This window comes from Micrasema longulum, unplaced genomic scaffold, assembly GCF_059751315.1.
Source record: "Micrasema longulum isolate JH-2025_06_02 unplaced genomic scaffold, ASM5975131v1 h1tg000091l, whole genome shotgun sequence".
Classification (NCBI taxonomy): Eukaryota; Metazoa; Arthropoda; class Insecta; order Trichoptera; family Brachycentridae; genus Micrasema; species Micrasema longulum.
This window is the reverse complement of record NW_028277297.1, coordinates 118,320-139,828: the sequence shown is the minus strand read 5'-3', so window position 1 is coordinate 139,828 and position 21,509 is coordinate 118,320. Positions and strand designations below refer to the sequence as shown.

The following is a 21,509-nucleotide window of genomic DNA, read 5'->3' as shown; positions in this document are numbered from 1 at the left end:
CACCACCGAAAATGTACGATAATTCCATAAAGATATCTCAATACAATTGAAGAAGCCTTTGGGATTGTGAGGGGCAATTATGCCTAAATAACAAGACCAAAATTACCAGAAATCATTGATTTATAGGGTAACATTTCCGCCAACGATGGATAAAACTTTAAGGATATCCATCCCACGGTATCCTTCCGTTCCTTTCCTTCCTCCTAAGGCCAAAGGATTCACGTTAACTAGTTTATTATACCCAGGTATTGTTTCGGCCTATTTCTAGTTTCCACGCTAATGACAAATCAATAATAGATAACATTATCCGAGCCAAAACATTCCGTGTAATTTGTTTATTTGTTTTGTTGTTTAATAGCAAACTACGTGTTATACGACCACGTAATGTTTGATAATCACTTTAGTGTTACTTAAAAGTTATGTTTATTGTATCAATAATAACATTGTTTCTGGCGTTAATTTCATTTGAATACATTGTAATAAATTGTTTGAACGAAAACGATGTATTTTAGAAGAACAACAAATTTGGCAGAATACAACAGAATTTGTTGATTCAATGAGCCGTACATAAGAAAAAAACAGTTGAAAGAAGATAAAAAAAAACACACAATTTATTCATATCTATGATGATAAAACATGTGTGTAGCAAATAAGTTAAAGTTTTTTTATATTTTTATTTATTTATATATACGCCTTAAGGGCATTTTTATGGACACATTAATACATAGAAAATTACTATGATAGACTTTGTGAGAGTGGAAGCGGGAGAGAGGTGTTTATAATTGAATTTGATTCAGTGATCGTTTGAAAGAAGACAACTTGTTATCAAAGAAATCAAGACTGGTATGTTTGTTGGCAGACCTAAGAATTCTGGGCATAGGGGAGTGAAAACCATAGTTAATTCTAAGGTTATCGGTATGAAAGAGTAAGTTTTGTCTGAGGTTTCTAGTTGGGATATTTAATTTTATTGAGCTCAGTAGTTCAGGCGCATCAAAGAGTGAGTTGAGAATTTTAAATAGGACTATAAGGTCGGATTTATTTCGACGGTCTTGAAGAGAACATATATTCAAGGTAGTTTCTCATTTTACGTATATATGTCTCTGGATAAGCCCAACCTTTAGCCTATCTTTCTTAAAAATCTATGTTGAACTGATTCAATATTCCTGATGTAAATATCATAACATGGAGACCAGATAACAGAGAAATACTCAAGGTGTGGGCGAACTAGGGAACAGAAGAGAGTTTTAAGGGTATTGATATTTTTGAAGTCAGCTATGTTTCTGTTAATTAATCCAAAAAGTTTTAAGGATTTATTGATAACATGTTCAATATGAATTGTAAAAGAAAGTTTATTGTCAAGTATAATACCTAAATCTCGTATACTAGACACGGATGATAATATTTCATCGTATTGTGCAAATTAACGGATTTTTGTAAAGCAACAATAATATTATTTTATTATTATGATCGTCTACGCAGCTTTTACATAACAGACACAAAATTAAAATTTAACATTTTATGGTGTAAAAAGTCATGGTATTTAACTTTTCCCTCTGACCAATTATTTCAGGAAGCTGAACTTTTGAAGCTACTAGAAATCTAATACCAGCAATGCCTTAAATATATTTTATGGGCCAAAATGTATTTCCTCAAAACTTTAATATATGTAATATTCGATTAAATATTTTACTCTTATTCCCTTATTGAAAGTCCTGACTTTATTTTATAGCAAATCAGACATTATATTTCATAGATCCGAAACTATACAACGCATTTCATAAGAACAATATCGAGGCTCTACTGACAGAATGGATGAAGTCATTTAAACAAGTTCCGGGAAAATCGCATTTAAAGCTTTTTTATTCTTTCAACGCATTATTTCTCCCCCAATTTTTTTAAATTTTTAAATTTTTAAAATTTTAAAAAAGTAATTTTTATTCAAGGCAAAGCATTAAATTTGAAATCAACATCTACCACATATTTTAAAAAATATTTGAAATATGTAAAGAATGTTGACTTAACCCATTTTGTCAATACATATATTTCGATGTATTTTAAATATTCTTTAATTTAGGTGCAAGATGCTGGTTTCTAATTTTATTAGATTACTCTTTTAAAGCCTAAAAAAAAAAGTCGGAGAAATGATGCGTTGATATAATAAAAAAGCTTTCAATATTTTTATGACCAGGAATTCGTTTTAATGGCTCAATGCATTATGTCAGAAAAGAATCAATATGATAGAGATGAATAATTTTAATTTGCTTCGAATAAACTTTTGGTTGAAATTATGGATTAAATAGGAGATTCAAATAGCTTATTTTTTTAATGAATAGCATGTACTTTTATTATTATTCCCTTTTTTTTATTTACTAAAATATTGTGTTCTAATATAAGCGCATCCACAAATGTAGTCGTCCACGTCCTAAGTAACCTTTTATTCTCGCCATTTACATTTATCTGTTTTAATGTTCTTTTGTCACAGATTCGTTTTATGTAGGTCATATGATGAACCCATCCTAATGACCCTTTCTTAATCTTATCGATTACACCTATCTCAGATTTGCACTATCGCCTGATTTCCTGTCATACATAAGCCCCTCATACATTGATTTCCCACACATTCGTCTAAGAGACCGCATTTTGATAAGCAGATCATGAGCCCTGTAAATGCCTAGAATTTCATATTCCCTTCTCTAAAAATAAATGTTCTTCCTCTCTGTAGCAATAAATTTCAATGTATGATTCATCCGAAGTATTTTGTTTACCCCATGAGAGGGTGTTCTGTTCTTTGTTGTCTCATTTACATAAGTAAAACCATAAAAAAATCTATGTATATGATTTCAGTTTTCAATAAAAATATTGAAAAGTTATACTTTATAGTAATTTTGAGGTTAAATATTTGTAAATACTTCAATCAATTGTAAAAATTAACAAAGGTAACTTTAATTAGGAAGTATAAAAAAAAGAATTTGTTAAGAGGGTTTTTTTTTATTTTAATGTGAGCACATATTTAAATTTTATGAAAATGATTTTAATCTTAAGGTGATTTATAAATAAATACAAAACAATATCAAAACTGTTTTTAAAGAAACAACTATAGCCTCAACTTAGTGTTTTAAGAGAATACTATACAATCATAATTTTAACTTTTGAAGAAGAAAAAAAAATTGTTAAAAATGGTATCATTTCCCAGAGTTCATAAATATGTCGTTATATCGTAAATCGCGTAATCGCTTAAAAACCTTTATGCTAGTTGGTTGGAATTCTTAGTCAGTTGTATCAAAAAAGTTTATTTGTGTTCTTAAGATTATATAATATTTACGTCAAAATTTGGTTGAATTTATGGAATTCTTTAAAGTCAAGTCTAAATTTACTTTTTGCGATGTAAATTGAGTTGCGAAAAGTGATGATAAAGCAACCTGTTTTGACATTAACGAAACAGTAATTTTAAATAACTATTCTGGTGCTACGAGCCCCAAATCGAAAAAAAACCTAAGAACCATTAATAAAACCCAATTTATAATATTAGATACAGTCCATTTAAATATTTAATATACCCTTCTTTATGTGTGATATTTATAATGTAAACAAAATTGGCATGTTTACTTAGTAAAAGGGTTTGTTTAATAAACCAAGAATCAAGCAAAGACAATATTTTACATGTTTAAAGCACCAATTTTGTGGGATATTATTAATCAATAGATTCAAATAAAATCATCTCTTTCCTCTCTTAGCCACACCCATTCACCCCTCACTGTGTATATTTAATGCACTGTAATATTTAAACACTGAAGAAGGAAATGTGTTGCATGTTGAAATCATTTAATTTGTCAATTTAAAAAAAATCTATTAATGATTTTTTAAATTGTGTTTGCACACATTTAAATGATTTATACAAAAGCTTTCTGTTACGTACACATAACCAAAGTTGATTTAACATTTGAATGGACTTTACGCTCACACGTTCTGAAATTAAGGAGGATTGCATATTATTTACAAATTATAATCTCATCATAATTTTCTTGGCATATATTTTGTTTTGATTTCTGGTGCTTTCTCTTAAATATTCAGATATTTATTTGTTCATATTCCTGCGTATTGCCTTAGGACCTTGGACCACTCTTTGGGATAGTATCTCTGAATATGGCTGAGAGTTTTCTGGATCTGTTTGGTTTCTTGAGGGGAGCATTGGGGGCACGACCCTCTCAGAACAAGGGGGGCAAGACCTAAAAAAATAGGAAAACATCATTAAAATATTAGGAACTGACGAAACGTAACGTGGTGGCTGTTTTTTTATTACTTAATGGCAAAACACTGGACCCTCTTTTTTAACAGGGGATACGCTCCACGCAATACCGTGTAAAAAAAACCTATGAAAAAAAGATACTAAAAAAAGATCAGCGTAGGTTTTTATGTAATAAAATTAATTTTGCATTTGAAAAATTTAAAATTGTTTAGTATTCATTGGAACCGTGAAATTACATTTCTCCACATACCAGAAATCGTTTTAAAACCGAGGGTGTTCCATCAGTTTCAATTATACAAAAAAACAATGTTTTTTGTCAAGAAACGAGTAAGTTTTACTCTTTTAAAATTTTGAATTTCGCATATCGCGATTTTAATTCAATTAAACTCTACTACTTTTACAGCCCCTTTCACAGTGAGTTTGGCAAATTATATAGAGGGCCTTTGTCGGATATTGTCATTCATCTTCATGACCATTATAAAAACAATTGGTAGGAAAAACCGAATTACTTGTTACAATATTGTTATTTTATAAATCTTATGACGAGGTTATATTTATGAATATTTTAATTTCCTAACTCCAACGTCCTTCACATAAGTCAACAAAAGATAAATTCCATAATCATGTTTGTAGCACCGCTTATTTTAAGGTTATAAACTACATCAATTTTATAAATTCACAATGAAAATATTATAAGTATCGGTACCTACTACATTTGTCAATTTTAACACCAAGGGTTAAGCTAGGGTTTCCTGGGACAGCGGTGCCCGTATCTTAACGGCCGTAGTGAACGGTGATGCGGTGGGAAGCCGTCGTAACGTCGTCTAGAGAGTGGTTTCCTAGGAAAATGGTGTTAAATGGTGTTGATAACACCGTTTTCCTAGGAAACCACACTCTAGTCATCGTTACGACGGCTGTCCACCGCATCACCGTGCACTGCGGCCGTTAAAATACGGGCACCGCTGTCCTAGGAAACCCTAGCTTTAGCAACACTACTCCCCTTTGATGGGAAAGGACGGCACAAAACATTTGTTCAGTTCAAACCCAGAGACATTTGGCTTCCTGAACAAAACATAAAATTAAAATTTAATTTACCAACCATTATGAACATTTTCTCAAAGACGAGAATTTCGCAAGTATCGGTCAGTATATTATAGGGCACCCCTGAGAATCTCCCATTTCTCAACTGAAGACCTATTATTGTACCTGATTTTTTTCTTAAATATAACATGACATCAACATACTTTAAAAATATATTACAAAGATTATTCACCATCACAATCGTATATTATACGCCAAGGAAGTAAAAGAGCGATGTAGGGTATTTCAATAACTAGTAGTATATTAATTACGGAACATTAAATTATGTTTCAATTTTTTTTATTTAATTTTTATAATTTTGTAATATTGAAACCTTTTAAAACGAGGTTCCAGTGTATTTACATTCACTCTGAGAAATTACTCTCTTATGGTACCAGGAGTGTTCAATGTCCTGAATGAACATATTAAGTTTTCCGAAACGAATCCCATTTTTAAGAGAAGTGTACAAGTTTATAACGGAAGATACCATTTCAGGAGACTGCTATTAGACATTGCATGGATTTTTATACTGTAAATCGTATTGTCCAAATGTTGATTAAAATATAATTTTATGTCATTATTATTATTTTTGATCAATTGAATAATTTGTATGCTTCCACTTTCTATAGTGTGGAATTCCACTCACATGCTCATTTTTTTTTTTTCAAAAATAGTAATACTTAATGAAATTTTAAAAGAACGAACAGATGGGAAGCAATTATAAAGTAATTAAAGTAAATTTTAAATACAATATTAGAAAGAATAACAAATTTCAATAAGAAAAGTAATATTTTTTTTGGAATAAATTATAAAAGTTTGTAAAAGAAGTTGAAAAATTTAAAAACATGCTTAGTGTAATACAAAAAAAAAATTTAAATAATTGTTTTAAATTTAGAAAACCATTTTAAAATAAGATTTTAAACTAAACTAAAAATAATGACTAAAAACATAAAAAGCGATATAAACTGCAATAAAAATTGCAATAAAGAAATTTAATCAAAAAGTTTATTATTTTAAGGGAATAATCATAAAAACATTTATATCTGAGGTGAGGTTCTTAGATAACAATATTTAGCAACTTTGTCAACAGATGTCGCAAGTTTTTCCATAAAAAAAAAAGTATGTTTCATTGTCCATAGACATGTACTGTGAATAAAACACACCATCACCAAAACATCGAAACCGACAAAAACGGTATTTTACAGGAGAACTCGTCTTCCTTTCAATTAACAAGAAATACACTTTGAGAACTTACTGTTTTGACTATTTATTTTATTGATAACATTTATCAATAAAATATTCGAAACAAAACTGGTTTCTCAAAGTATTTAAATAAGAAAAAAAAAATTCTCCCGTAAATTGCTCCTGAAGGTTACGATGTTTTGGCGACCATGGGTCGAGATGGTCGAAATACGCTGCATTATATTTAACAAGGTAGTGCCCTATGGCGCCAATGGGTGCAGATAAGGGTTTGATGACAAAGGCTACGTTGAAGGTATAAGAGGTGGTTTAACACCACCACATATTTTAATATTAAATTAAAAAGTTTTCAAGGCACGTGATTCGTTTCAAGTAACAGTTAATTTCACTTTTGTGAAACTGTTTCAGCACTTGCTTTAACTACATTTTATTTATGTCTACGCTGCTCTAAACTAACTGTTATTTAGAAATTGTTTCATTTGTGAAACAGCAACTGAAAATGGCAGTAATGCTACGCCTTTTAATTGACCAAAACGCTCATCTCTAGAAGGTATATATTACGATTTGCATGTTAGTATAATTTATTCGTGTCCTGGTGAAGAGAGGAGTACGTCTCAAAACCGGTAGACGCAGAAAATTTGATAAGTGATAATGTACAAAAATTTAACAAATATGTATATTACAAAAAAAAACATTTTTGGATTTTCCTAGTTAGTCACATAAAATTGATAAAATATCAGAACATTTTTGCTAAATTGAACATTTACACAAAATAGCTCTGTAATGTCCTTAATAATGATCGTTAAGAGTTTTATAAAATAAAGTACAATGTTTACGGTGCCGTTAGTTTGTTTTCATACCGAACTTCCTAAACCCCCTGTAAACCCAAAATATTGTATCATGTCTCAAAAGGACATTTAATAGCACCATTACGCTATACATCCGACTTATTACACGTCAACGAGGATTTACAAGGACTCTTCTAAAACTTCAATTGTTATTTTATTCATCAAAATGCTAGTTTCTTTATGACACTAGTAAAATAAGTGTAATAATTCATTCTAAAGTGCGACGGAAACGAAAATTCTTTTTACTTGAATTGTTCTAGATGTGTACAAAACTAGTAATATTCAGTACCGTTTTGAAAAATAAGGAGTTTTATTTTTGTTTATATTGGGGACTAGAATTGGTTCTTGCAGTTTTTTTGTGAAAATTAAGGAATCGCTAGTGACTAATTTATCCCATCTTTCTGGCAGCATGTGAATACCATCTTGAAAGAATGACTCATATTTTGAGGCTATCCCCGAATCGTGCCATTCTTTGGCATCTTCATAAGAATGGAAGTGCTGCTCAGCCAGACCACGAGTCATCGATCGAAAAAAGTGGTAATCGGAAGGAGCAATGTCCGGTAAATACGGCGAGAGGGGTAGAACTTCCCATTAGAGCATTTTCAAGTATGTTTTGATTGACTATTATCTCAAATAATTGGCATCCCGTTCAATGCGTGTAGTGAGCCGTGGCACAAGCTTCTTTATGCCCTTAAAAATTCCCGTACTCACACATCCTTAGCCACCAAGGCGCTCTTAGATTCATTTGGTTAGGATGTTTTTAACCACCTTCCGTATACCACTTACTTAGCGCCTTTAGATTATTATATTTTTTCCTCACTAACCTTTCCACATGGGTAGAATTAAATTTTCAACCCACGAGCAGAAAAAGGTTTTGAAGTGGGAGAAGAAGCTGGCGGGAGAGTTTTTCGAGAAGGGCATATAGAAGTTTGTGTTACGGCTCACCACATGCATTGAACGGGATGGCGATTATTTTATTTTATTTTATTTTATTTTATTTTATTAGGGAAATCAACAGTTCTACATACATATTTTTAGAAAACAAACAGATATAGTGTATAAACTCAGAACCAATAACAGATTTCCACATAGTATACAAAGTTAGTAAAGAATATATATATTACATATCAAATAAATACATACAATTTATACATATAAAAATGTTATTTTCAAGTACTCAATAATCAAAGATTTTTTAAATATTAATTTTAAGAACATTAAGTTACTGTAAATTGGGCGGGATAAGGACAAAAATGCTTGAAGATAGGATAAGGAGGGGGGGGGGGGAGATGTACATATTTATTATGTGGAAAAATATACAAGTGTATAAACAAAAGCCAGTATTTTTTTTTCAAAAACGCTTTTTCTAAAAAAAAATATGTCAAGTATCTGAACATGCCTCTTATTTTGTTTTGTATGTGTCTATGCGAGTGCAGCTTACATTTTTTTATTTTTGTAATAAATTAATAAAATAAATCACGCAGGCACAACAACAAACATGTCGAAATATCCCTTACTTTTTAATCGTCTTCCAACAGGATCACAAGGTCCCTCTCCCAAGGCACACCTGAGCTGTCTCATGAGGTATCTCTTGTCACTAAGAGCTGTCTCCAAAGCATCATCAGACACTTGGGATCTGCCGGTGTCAGCTGAACTCGTGAACGCTGCCAGAGCAAGGAGTAGAAGGCACACAGAGAACTGGAAATAATTATTGAAATACTTAAATAAATTAGTTTCATTATCATCATATCCCTAATGGTACCTAGTGGTGCAAAGGCCACTGCATTGGTGTTCCAAATGCAAGGTGTTTGTTTTTTATATTGATTTATTTAAGATAATTTACAGAACGTCATTTTTGTGAAAATCACCTCAAGGGCTCTGTAAAATAAGCATCCTAGCACGCTTTGCAGATACAGAGCGCTCAGGTGGTTGGAATTCTAGTTCCCGATTTGGAATAATGTTGAATTTTAATAATTACATTTTTTTTGTATTAGTGATTAATGTATATTAATTATTCAATGAAAAAACATTTTTTCAAACATTTTTTAAAGCCATCATACTCATATCTACAGCCAAAAGTGCATTAAACACTCAATTGGTACACCAAATGCTGCGCATTTCGATTAATTGTTGAAGATAAAGTGATTAGTCATACGTCCTAGGTGATAGTCTAGAAACAATGAAATATTGCATGGTAAAACAACCTTTAAAATTATATACGTCCATCCAGGAATCGAGCCTAAGACTTCAAGCGTGGTAGGCAAATGCGCTAACTGCTAAACACTGCCAGGTGAACTTACCTTCACTCGATTCTCATTTCAATATGTTCACCTGAGAGTAGCCATCGAGTAGAAAATACTCGTCCATGGCTCTGGTTCTAATTTTAAAATATTTTTATTTCACGTTTTACGAATATGATTACCTTACTGGGCACAACCCGTGTCGAGGCATTCATTTACATGATTTGATATATACTTATAGTGTAAAAAAATAAACATAAAATAATACATATTCATACTTAGATCCACACAGATATATATAAATAATAGTGAGAAAAGAAAAGAAGAAAAAAACAAAATAATATTACTAGTACAGCTCACATATTTAACTACTGTGCAGACATTAGGTCAAGTAACGAGCTACTGTAATAAGCACCTTTACATCGGTAAGTTCCCGGTGGCCCAATATCCGCACAAATGCCAAATATATATGACATATATTCATCGAGACACTTTGTGGATACAAATACAAAGTGTATATGTATGCGTTCATATATGTGTGCATGGATGGCTCGGAGCGTGCATTCGGTATTTTTATTTGTTACCAATAATAACCTCCATAGAAAACCCAAATGTTAATTCCACAATTTTTTTTTTCTCGCTTAGGTATTTTATTTATATATTTTTGTCACATTTAATGTTTATGTCATTTACATAATTAATGAAAACATAATTCGTCTTTTTATGTTTGAAAATCTTCGTTTTCAATACTAATTATGTAATGACTGTGTGTTTTCTGATTAAAATAAAACAAACACGAAAAGTTATTAAAATTAATGACACAACTAATGGATTGTCTTATTCGCCCAAACTAATATTGAACCAACTGCTCTACAAATGTATAGTTTATGTTATGTTTTTGTTCTTTTATTGTGCGTTTTATAACAGAAATAATATAGCTGTGTATAAATTGAATATAAACTTAAATACGTAGTATTAAAAACTGTCTGAACATTTTATTATTTATCTCTGTATATTAAGTCTTTTTTGTTTGTCACATGTAAAAATATGTTTCTAAATTAAATTGTTAAGTGTCCTCGGCACGGGTAAACCCAGTAAGGTCACATTATTTTTATAATTTATTATAATGGAAAACACGAGTTAATAAATAAACACCGTTTCAAATAAGAGCTATATTTGACTTTAACACGCCTCAATTTGCAGGGTGGACACTTAATTTGGTATTATTTATTGTCAAACTTAGTTTTTTCAAATACTCATTAATTTGTTTTTGCATAATATATTATATGCGCTATAACTTTTAACATATTCATGGAACACAGATACGAATTACAAAAATAAAAGTGAATACGTAAAAGAATTGCATAACTATAACAATGGTATTAAATAAATACACATAAGCAACTAAAAATATATACATAAAAAGGAGAAAAAAAAAATTTTCAAGCATACAGAAAAGTTTAGGCGTACATATTGCGAGAAAAAAAAATCAGACTCGTTATATAACTATCAAGTCCAGAATCAAATGTATCAGACTAATCCTCACACTGATTACCATATCTGTGTAGTCTAAGAATAGGCGAGTGCATGTGAACTTGCAGAACAAAGAGGAAATCCGTGGCGGGTATGTCGACCAGGTACACGGAAGTACGCCAACTCCAGCAAATCCGGACCGTCAATGAATAAACTGATTACTTTATAAAGTAAAATCAAGTCTGTTGGAATTCTTCCATTGGAATTAAATAAAGCTGCTGGAATATGTACTTTAAAATTAATATATTTTAGATATTTCTTCTGGACGCGCTCAAGTGAATCAGGATGTACACTATAATGGGGTGACCAGACTGGAAAAACATATTCTAGACGACTTCTAACCAGGGAGCAATTAAATGATTAGATCGGGGTGATATTTTTTTAATTGCTTGTGTTACCCTACAGATTATTCCCAAAATACCTAGCGCCTTTTTTGAGATCTTGTCAACATAGTTGATAAAAATAAGTTTATCATTAAAAAATATGCCAAGATCCTTTATGCTTTGCGTGGTTCAAAAATTGTTTTAAAATTTACGGTTTATTACTTTTAGAAAAAAAAAACTTATCAACTATCTATCTCTAATGCTTTGTTTTTTAGTATTTCGCCGTAGTTTTGTTATGTATTTGAGGCATAAAACTATTATTTGTGGATATAATAAATTAGCGTTTTATTTTATTTCCCAATTTACAAGCACATTAATCCTGATTGTATAGTGAAATGCGCAAGTCTGTGATTATGTATCTGATGATATTTTTTTTTGACTACCGGCACCTAAATACAATTAAGTGGGTGTAAACGATTTATAGTCTATTTTTTTTAAATAGTCATCCCAGAGTAAATAAAAAATATAATATAAAATTAACAAGCTTGATTTAGAAAAACAGAAAGTAGACAGTTTGCCTTTTTTGATTTTTATTTCTGGTTATCAAATCAAATGCAATTTTACATTCCTACTTTCCTTCATTCAGCCTCCACTACCTCTCATTACTTTCCTTATTTTTTCTTCCCACTGTCTGTCTATTTTGTCTCTATTTCTTTTGTTATAATTTATATGAATAACTCTGTTTTAATTACTTCTCATTTTATTTTGTAAGCAGTTTAAATCACCGCTTTATTTTATTACAATCAAGTGAATACATATTTTATTGGATGACAAGCCCAACTATTTATACTTTTTTTTAAATAAACTATGTTTAAACATTTTTAACCTGTGCATCTTTTGTATTCTAAAAAAAATAAATATTTTTAGAATTTAACATAACGAAAACATCTCGTTTTGCACGGTTTTAAAATAACAAATACCAAAATCAATAAATTTTAAAAATATGTATATATTAATTTGACAATGCGTAATAGTTATATATTTTAACTATTCGTTATTGAAATGTCCAACATTGCTATTTTACTTACCTGGCGTATAATTTAATAAATAGTGACCGACCGAAACAAGATTTTCAACCAAAACTGAATTTCGGCTTCTGTTCCAGTTACAGCCGAAACCGTAACTAATTTAGGTAACTTAAAAATCACTTCAAAACGCCCAGAATTAGGTTAATTAATTAATTTTATTTTTAAACCCTACGAGTTCATTAAAATAAGAGTAAAAAAAAACCCAATAAAATAACAAGCATGAATTGAAAGAGTATCGCTTTTTGGTTTAAATGTAACTTTTTACATATGTAACAGTTCTTCAATGTACACTAAAGGAGATTATATTTATTAACTTTTAAAGAATTACAAAAATTAAAGAACTTAGAACTAGAGGTCACCGGTGACCAGTTACGCGGCCGAATCACGAGCCATAAGATGCACCCGAGTACAGCCGAACATAATCCGACACCTCCCGACCGCAGGAGTCGAAGTCTTGGCCAATATTTATCCAAAACCAAGGCCCAAACTCGTTTTATTGGCTGAAACCAAAATTTAAACGGAAACTTCGGTTGGTCACTAATGATAATTAAAGTGGTTGTGAATAATCTTTGTTGCTATTTTTAATAGTATTTTAATATCATTAAAAAATAATGGTAAAATAAATATATATTTTTTTTTAATCCCGAATTGATTTTTATCGAGTAGGTGCTTGGGTATGTATTGTTTTTTTTATTTGAAATTTATTTATTTATAAACCCTTACAGATTAAATTAATTGAACAAAATATTGTTTCTTTTTTAAATTAATATTCCATTCTTAATTTCTAACATCTTTTTTTAAGGTTGACCTTCTTGGCGTTTAATTTTTAATGTTCATAGTTATAGTTTATCATTAAAACATTATGTTTGTTAATATTTTGATTATTTTGTTGTAATTTTCCTTCTAATATTGGACTGCAAGTTTCTCTTTTCTGTTAAATAGACACTATCAAGTTTTGGTGGGTTTTTCTGTTAGTGCATATTTCAATTTATGTTGAAATTTTTGTTTGTTTGGTTATGTGTTTATTATTACAATTGATATTTTGAAGTTATTTTTGTACTTATATTTTTGTTGTCTATTGTTTGTATCTATTTTGTTATTCCTTTCTGTTTATGTTGTTCTTATGTTTATTAATGTAATTTTTTTTTGGCCGATGTTATCAAGTTTTGGTAGAAGGCCCTAATAAAGAAAAAAAAAACTTTTGGTTAGTTTTGTCTGGTAGTTTTTTGTATGATAGCCCCTGTCCCGTTTTAGAATGTTGTTTATGATATGTTCTGATATTTTTGTATTTTGTCCATGTTCACTACATTTTTTTTCAAGTTTTAGTCCTTTGTCTAAAATTACATCTGTGGCTTATTTATGAATTTTAATTTAGAAATTTTATGGATTATAGTTTAAAAAAAAGTTAGATCTATACTAACTTTAATATTATATTGTGCTTTCTTTGTAGTCTATTTATGTCATTTTGTATAATGTATAATTTTTACACGGTACTGTGTGGAATATATCCCCTTTGTAAAAAGAGGTTTGAGTGTAGTTATTTTTAAATTACACACAAACCTTTATTATTTACTTAATTTTATTCAACCGAGTATTCTCATTATTCCGAAATAACAGGTGTCTGGTTTTCCTTTTCACGGGGAGTAAATTTGCATTTATGATTTAAATTTAATGCCCAGAATATGTATGAAACATTGTGTAAACAAGTTTGGCGTAAGAAAACGTACTTATGATATTATTTGGTCATTGTCAGAATTTGCAAAATGTACTCCAAGAACAAAAGGTATTTTAAAACACGTACAAGGTGACCAAAGATTTATGCGAAAATAACAACGAAATTAGGTCCTTTAAAAATATTGACAATTGCTTTCATAAAACTTAACACTACGTTGGAATTTGTAAAAACATGAAATACTTATTGATTTTTGTGGAGGTCTTTTTAATTTCATAATAATCATCATCATCATTCCACATAAGCTCCCTAGTTGGAGTATATGGTATCCTCAGAAAGTCTCTAGGCATCTCTGTCAGCTGCTAGCTCCTGTGCATCTGTCCCGTGGTTCTGACATGAACTGCCGACGAGCAGTCAGCACCGGACGTCCGAAGCTGATACCTTGTAAAGTAGGCGAGCGTGGTTAATGCTCTCAGAAGGCATCCGCAGTATATAGCCCTGCCTTATTTATTGCCTCTGCTTGATGTCCGTTTTCTTATTCTTCATTCCTTACAAAGTCAAACCACCGCACATCCAAAAATCTTCTGAGACATCTATCTTCAAAATTTAATACTTTGCTGCTTTGGGCCCTCGTTAGGTGCCGCGATTCACATTTGTAGAAGAGAATAGGTGTTACGCAGGCGTTATATAGGCGGAATTAAGTTTTCACTGAGTTAAACATCCGATCTCCAGACTGCCATCATATTGTTAAATGTGCCTCCTGCTGTTCCTAGCCGCATTTATAGCTCTTTAGGAAGGCTGCCATTTTCCAAAACGTACTAGTATTATACTTCCAGATATTTTAAAATTTCGACCATACATTCACCATTCTGCTTATATTCGAACATCCGTATTTCTTTTATTCTTCGGTCTATTGATTACTGTAAAATTAAAGAGCTAAAACCTTTATTTTTAGAGGTAAGATTAATCTGACTGAGTTCCTTCACCTACTATTATTATTATATATAGTTGGATAATTTATATAGCCCAATTTTTGTGAAAATCATCTCAAGGACGCTGTACAGTCAATAAATATCCCAGCACATCTTGCAGCTACAGAGCGCATGGACGATTGGAATTCCAGTTCCTCATTTCAAATTATGATATATTTACATTATAATAGGTAGTAGATAGATTACAGCACGTCTTGCAGCCACAGAGCGCACGGACGGTAAAAAATCTAGCTCCAATTTACATTATGTTTTAATTTGAAAATGAAGGTTTGTGCTTAAAAATAAGAGTTAGATTAGAACAAGTCTTGCAGCTACTAAGCGCATGGCGGTTGAAATTCTAGATTTCATCAACACTTGTGAATTAGAAGCAAATTAGAGTTCTAAAATGAGCATTTTTTAATACGTGGACATAGAATTAAAAATAGTGCGAAAGGAGCGTAGAATTATATTTGAATACATCGGTCAACTCGTAAGTTTATTTGTAGACGTCGCTCAGTACGCAACTCCCGATTTGAATTCAACTTTGCCCTGTTGTGTCGTTTTATCTTAAAGAAATAGGATGGGATCACATTTCATGTGTAATTAGCAAATGTATGTGTAAGTAGCAAATGCATAACTAAAAAATTAATCCGTCAGATTGTCGAAGAAAATAAAATGGACATTTCGTATGTGTTGGCCAAAGTAGTACTTTTACTAACCCTATTTTGCTCATCTAATGAGAAAACTAATAAAAATTGGACCTCGAATTAAGCAACGCAGGGGTGGGCATTTGACCGACAAAGGTCCGTGGTTCGGATCCCACTCTACCCCAACTTGATTCCATTTTCAAATAGTGAGTTATTTACAACTCGTTAAAAATGGTCCTCAAAATTGAATATTTGGGTAAATCATAAGAACGCAAATATTTCTTTACAAAAAAAAAATATTTCGAAAGTGTTAAAAGTGTTTCTTATAAATAAATGTTTATGTGGTATAAATAAATATTTGGAAGAAATTAAAATGTATTGAATGAAAATAACCTAAGCAATGCTTTTACTATTTGTATATTCTTAACTTTATATTTATTCGCTTTTTATTTTTTATTTCAATTTTATTGTTTTATTTATTATTGTTTTTTAGTCAGACTGTAGAAAAATGATAGTGGCATTTAACCGTGTATATCTCTGTTTTTTTTTAAATTTTGTATTTATCATATTGTATATATTATGGTTAATCAAGATTTTTATTAATTATTATTTTACTAGTTTATTATTTATGTTTGTTAAAAGCGCACTCGGCGCATGACGTAAGATGTCAAAGTGACGTGATGCCAACTGCGAGCCGTTTTGCATGTGCTTGTTTCCCGAAATTCATGAATGAACGCTTGTTTTTTTTGCATTGATAGTTTTATCATTGAGATTGTAAAAATCCATTCTAGACATTTCGTATATTTTTAACATTATTTCCGATTTGTTAGAATACCATATTTGTGTTTTTTTGCTGTGAGACAATGTTTTCCAACCAACCAAATAACGAGTAAAAGAGTAATGTAAATATAAACAGTATGAACATGAAATATTTGTTTGAGCAATGAGTTTTTCGAGGGTACTACGCCGTGTGCTGTTCGCACTCTTTTCTATAGTTACGGATTGCATGACAGCGTCCAAGCGTACAGGAGGTTCTCAACATCAACCCTGATGATGGACTGAGACAAACATCATTAACAAAATCGATAAAGAAGATCTGCGTTGGTTTGAACATGTAGAGCGAATGGACGGTGAAATTACTGCAAAATATATTTAACGTGCGTTAATGGATGCTACGAACAAGGAAGACCGAAAAAGACATGGCAAGACGAATCAAAACATACTTAAAGATGAACATGTCCAAAGTCGGAATAATCGGCATGCGCGCATGATAAGATATATTAATGTAAATTAAGCGAAGTAGGTGTCTGCAAAGACAGGGTAACATAGCGTTTTATCCTCTCTGCTTATCCCTTGGTTTTCATATTGCCGTTTGGTTAATAAAGTTAGTTAGTTAGTTGATAGATTGTTTGATTGGTCTTGAATAGGATGATGCCAGGTTTTAAATATGTTGATTTTAGGATTTCGTTTTGAATAGGTGAAGCTAGGAATAGAGCGAATTTATAAAAAATGATTTTCTTTTGGGCTTAATAGGTTTTGATCATTTGGCCGGTGGAGGGGTGCTTACGGTCCGGTTCTTCCGATCGGACATGTTTCTTCCGGTTTACTAACAGGCTGATGAACTAACATACCCTATCGTCGGCAGAATAAGGAAAGACCGATAAAAATATAAAAAATGTATTTTCAAAATCAAAATGGATATTGTGAAGAAATGTTTTCATATATAAATATAAAAAAGAATTTATTTTAAAATACTTCAATAGAAAAACGCGACATGTTTGGCCTTGATAGTTGTCACGCCAAGATTTGTGAAAATGTTCTCAACAAGATTTGTTAATGGTCAGGAACAAATAAACACGAATCGTGACGTATTAGAGGCGTGGCCAATGGAATGACCGTTTTTGCAGTAATATAAAATTACAAATTGAAAAAAATAATACTACTAATAAATAACAAAAAATATTTTCTTTATTGGACATTATTTCATAAACCTTTATTATCTACTTGAAAAACGTGAAAAAAAGTTACATTTTCCTACTGGGAAAATTAGACTAAAGATGACAGACCAATCGACTGTATTTACTTCGGTTACTATGACGCCGATAAGGACATTGAAAGCTGTAAATTTAAATTCTTAAAAATGTACGAATTTTTTTAAGCAAAGAATTAAAAAATATATATGTTTGCTGTTCATTACGGCTAAAAAAATGTTTTTACAATGTGCGGATCTGAAATGAGGCCAAAGGACCTTTAAAACGGATCCGGGTAAGTGGGTGTGAAACGGCATGGCGTTTGTTTTGAAATCGTAAAAATTTTGCTGGTGTCGAATCTGCACTTCAAATTATCATGATTTCTCTCATTTTTTATATTAATTTGGTTGATTGCGGTAATACTGGTACCCAATTAAGGTGAAAGTAAGGTACAGTACAACTGTGTTGAAATATTAACAATATCTGGCAATTACACAAACACAAACTTGCTATGAATCATCAGCAAAGTCATTCAACGTGATTATAGAGTGATTATGATAATCATTAAAAGGAGGCATGACTAAATGCATAGTCCAGAGGCCGCGTACGCGCATCAAACTGAAGCCGAATAAACTACTCATAAATTAGTAGTTTTACGTTTTAGCCACTAGGTACTCTGTAGACGTCGCTAAATACGCAACTAACGATTTAAATTCAATTATGCCGTGTTGTGTCGTTTTTAAGTGTCAAAATACTGCTGAAGTTACCAGGGAAAAGGGTGGGATCACATTTCATATCTATAAGTAGCGAATTCACTAATAATATTATTAAAGAATTTGATTATTTTACCATCTGTCAGATTGTGAAATAAAACGAGATGGACATTTTGTAAGTCGGGGTGGTCGAATTTTTTCCCTGCTTTCTATTAATAAGCCTATAATATTAAACTGCATTAATTAACTTAATTTTTACATTATTATTTAGTGTTTTTTTTACGTTGGCGTAGTAAAAATATCTGTTTTATTTTATAGTCCAGTCGGAAAAATATTTTTTGTGGTAAAATATGACACAAAAGTAACTTATATTTGTGTTATGATAATATGTTGTTCGTGATCTAGCAACATTGCGCGGCCACTTCACGCATGCGCGCAGGCGGGATGTCTTGGAGGGGAGGATAGTTGAGAAACTTATGGACACAGTGTGATGAATGTGAACTGGGTTCTACGCGCCTTCTAATATATTATAAATCTATGCTAAATATATTTCGACTCGTAGGTTAAGAAACAATGAAGTACTGTTCATCGATTAGCATATAACAAACTATGGCTTTAATTCTCCAATGACGACCCGTCTTTGTCGTATTGTTTACTCAAGACAAGATCTGGACTTTTTTGGTTTTAGTTTACAACGATTTAAACGAGCACTAAATAAATAGTCCAGACGTTGTCTTGATGTCCCTTATGTTTGTCAATGCTTCTTTTATTATTTTTTAATGTTTTTAACATTTCTTATTTTGTAATATTCATCTCTATAAATTGTATAAATGGACAACGTCCGTAAATAAATAAATTTATACTCTTTACTGTTTATTTTGATTACTGCCTCTTTATTTTTATATTTGTATTTTTTTTGCACCATAACAGGCAATTATAATAGTGAATTACACCACAAAACACCCAAGCTTGAGTAAAATCAGATTGAATTTCTGTGTTCTCACCGGGAACCAAACCCGAACCTTCCATTTGTGAGTATAGCGTCTTGACCACTAAACCACGGAGGCCGCCTTTTGACGTTTATGCATAAAAAACACATTATTTTTAACTCCATGCCTATTTATTTAATAGCCGACTGGTTTCAGAGCTGCCCACTACGTGCTCCTGTGTCCAGGTATAATTTACAAATGATTATGAGTTAACCCATTTTACAGTTTTAAATGTATCTTCTTTAATTGTATATATATATATATATATTATAATTTTAATTATGCAATAAATAAACACAACGTTAGTATTTAAAATATGTATTTTTGGTAATAACTTTGAGTATGTCAAAACGTTTGCAGACTGGCTAGATTTCCTCCCTAGGGAGTTATTTAGATCTAAATATGTTGTAACAGAGTGAGAAACATTTTAGAGAAGAAAATATGGAAGTCTATGCATTTACAAAGCTTGTGACCTGTCATTGACTGGTTTAAGTGGCCACTTTACACTCTGTGTAACATTCACCACTCTGCCAATGTTTGAATATCCACATTTCCTGAACTCTTCCATCTGTTGACTTTCGTGAAGTAAAAGAGCTAAAGCCTGTATCATGTGGGTGAGATTCATCATTTAACTGGTAAAAGAATAAGTATAAAATTGGAAAATTGTTTTCAAGCGTTGCCCAGTAGGTGAATTAGCTCAGCTTCGCTCAATATTACATTTAATTTTTATTTTTTCAACCGATCAATAAATATATTGACCTTTCAGTTTGAAAGAGTTTAATTACATTATATTAACATTTTCAACCAAATAAAAACAACAATTTGACAATTATTACCTTCATGTTGGCGATTTAATTTTTATTTTTTCAACCGATCAATAAATATATTGACCTTTCAGTTTGAAAGAGTTTAATTACATTATATTAACATTTTCAACCAAATAAAAACAACAATTTGACAATTATTACCTTCATGTTGGCGAGGTCTTCCAAAAGCCTTTAGGATCACGAGCAATGAAACCTTTCGCTGAAATTAGGGCCTCCCGAATAATACAAGAACGTCACAATATATTAAATTAACAAACGAAACTAGATCACGCACTATGTACCAATTTCACTCAACGAGGATACAATTGGATTGCTAGACTTCGAAATGTGTCCACTTGATTAATTCAAATCTTCTCTGCAAGTATTCCAGGCTTCGGGCTCAGGCTTTCAATTGTTTTAATTAGTCAATTTTGAAAACAACCGGTAGCTTTTGTTCTGTATGGAACGAATTTGACAGCTTTTGTTTTTTTTTTATTTGAACTAGAATGTACCATGCTATATCTCTTGTCTGTTGTTGTGTCGGCCACTGACGTCTGTATTGGCGGAGTGTTGTGTCTAAACTGAATGTTGTATCGTCTTTCGTAATATTAAAAACAGAAGTGAATTTGTTACTGGTTCGTGGCGGAAGGCAGCCAGGCGGTAGATGGTTCAGGTAGCTATTAGCTGTTTGTTTTCTTCCACTTTCTTCGTATAGTTTTAGGAAACCCGGCGTCTTGTTGCGATTTCTAATGCATTTGCAACTGAGTCACTTTTAAACCATGTCCGGAAGTTGCAGTTCAAATGTAAGTACTCCAAGAACAAACTACCATAAAATTTATAACTTCGCATACCTAAACGATTTTTTTTATTATTTAATTATATTGTATTTATTTTATTAATTTCAAATTATATTACATTTTACATTATATATTCTCTAACTTATTATAGATTTTTAGCCTCTACCCGTGATAAGAAAAAATGTAATTTATTAAAACATATATGAATATGTATATTATGCAACAATAATATTGAATATCAGTCCAAAATAGAACATGTTAAAATATAATGGATATTATTACAGAGTTACAAATATAAAGACAACAAAATGGCGGATTATTTAAAATAAAAATAATAATAATCAAATATAAAAAATATTCATAAATACCTACAAATATTATACATT

General features: G+C 31.1%; 1 protein-coding gene across 1 annotated transcript; it reads right to left on the bottom strand.

Annotated features, from left to right (window-relative positions):
• Positions 1-2,968: 2,968 nt before the first annotated feature.
• Positions 2,969-20,972, bottom strand: LOC148284769 (putative odorant-binding protein A10). The gene is made up of 3 exons (XM_088235100.1): positions 20,489-20,972; positions 8,892-9,072; positions 2,969-4,226 (listed from the first exon to the last, which is right to left on the bottom strand). The coding sequence occupies exons 1-3, from the start codon at positions 20,492-20,494 to the stop codon at positions 4,084-4,086; spliced, it is 330 nt and encodes a 109-aa protein (XP_088091226.1). The 5' UTR covers positions 20,495-20,972; the 3' UTR covers positions 2,969-4,083.
• Positions 20,973-21,509: the final 537 nt, after the last annotated feature.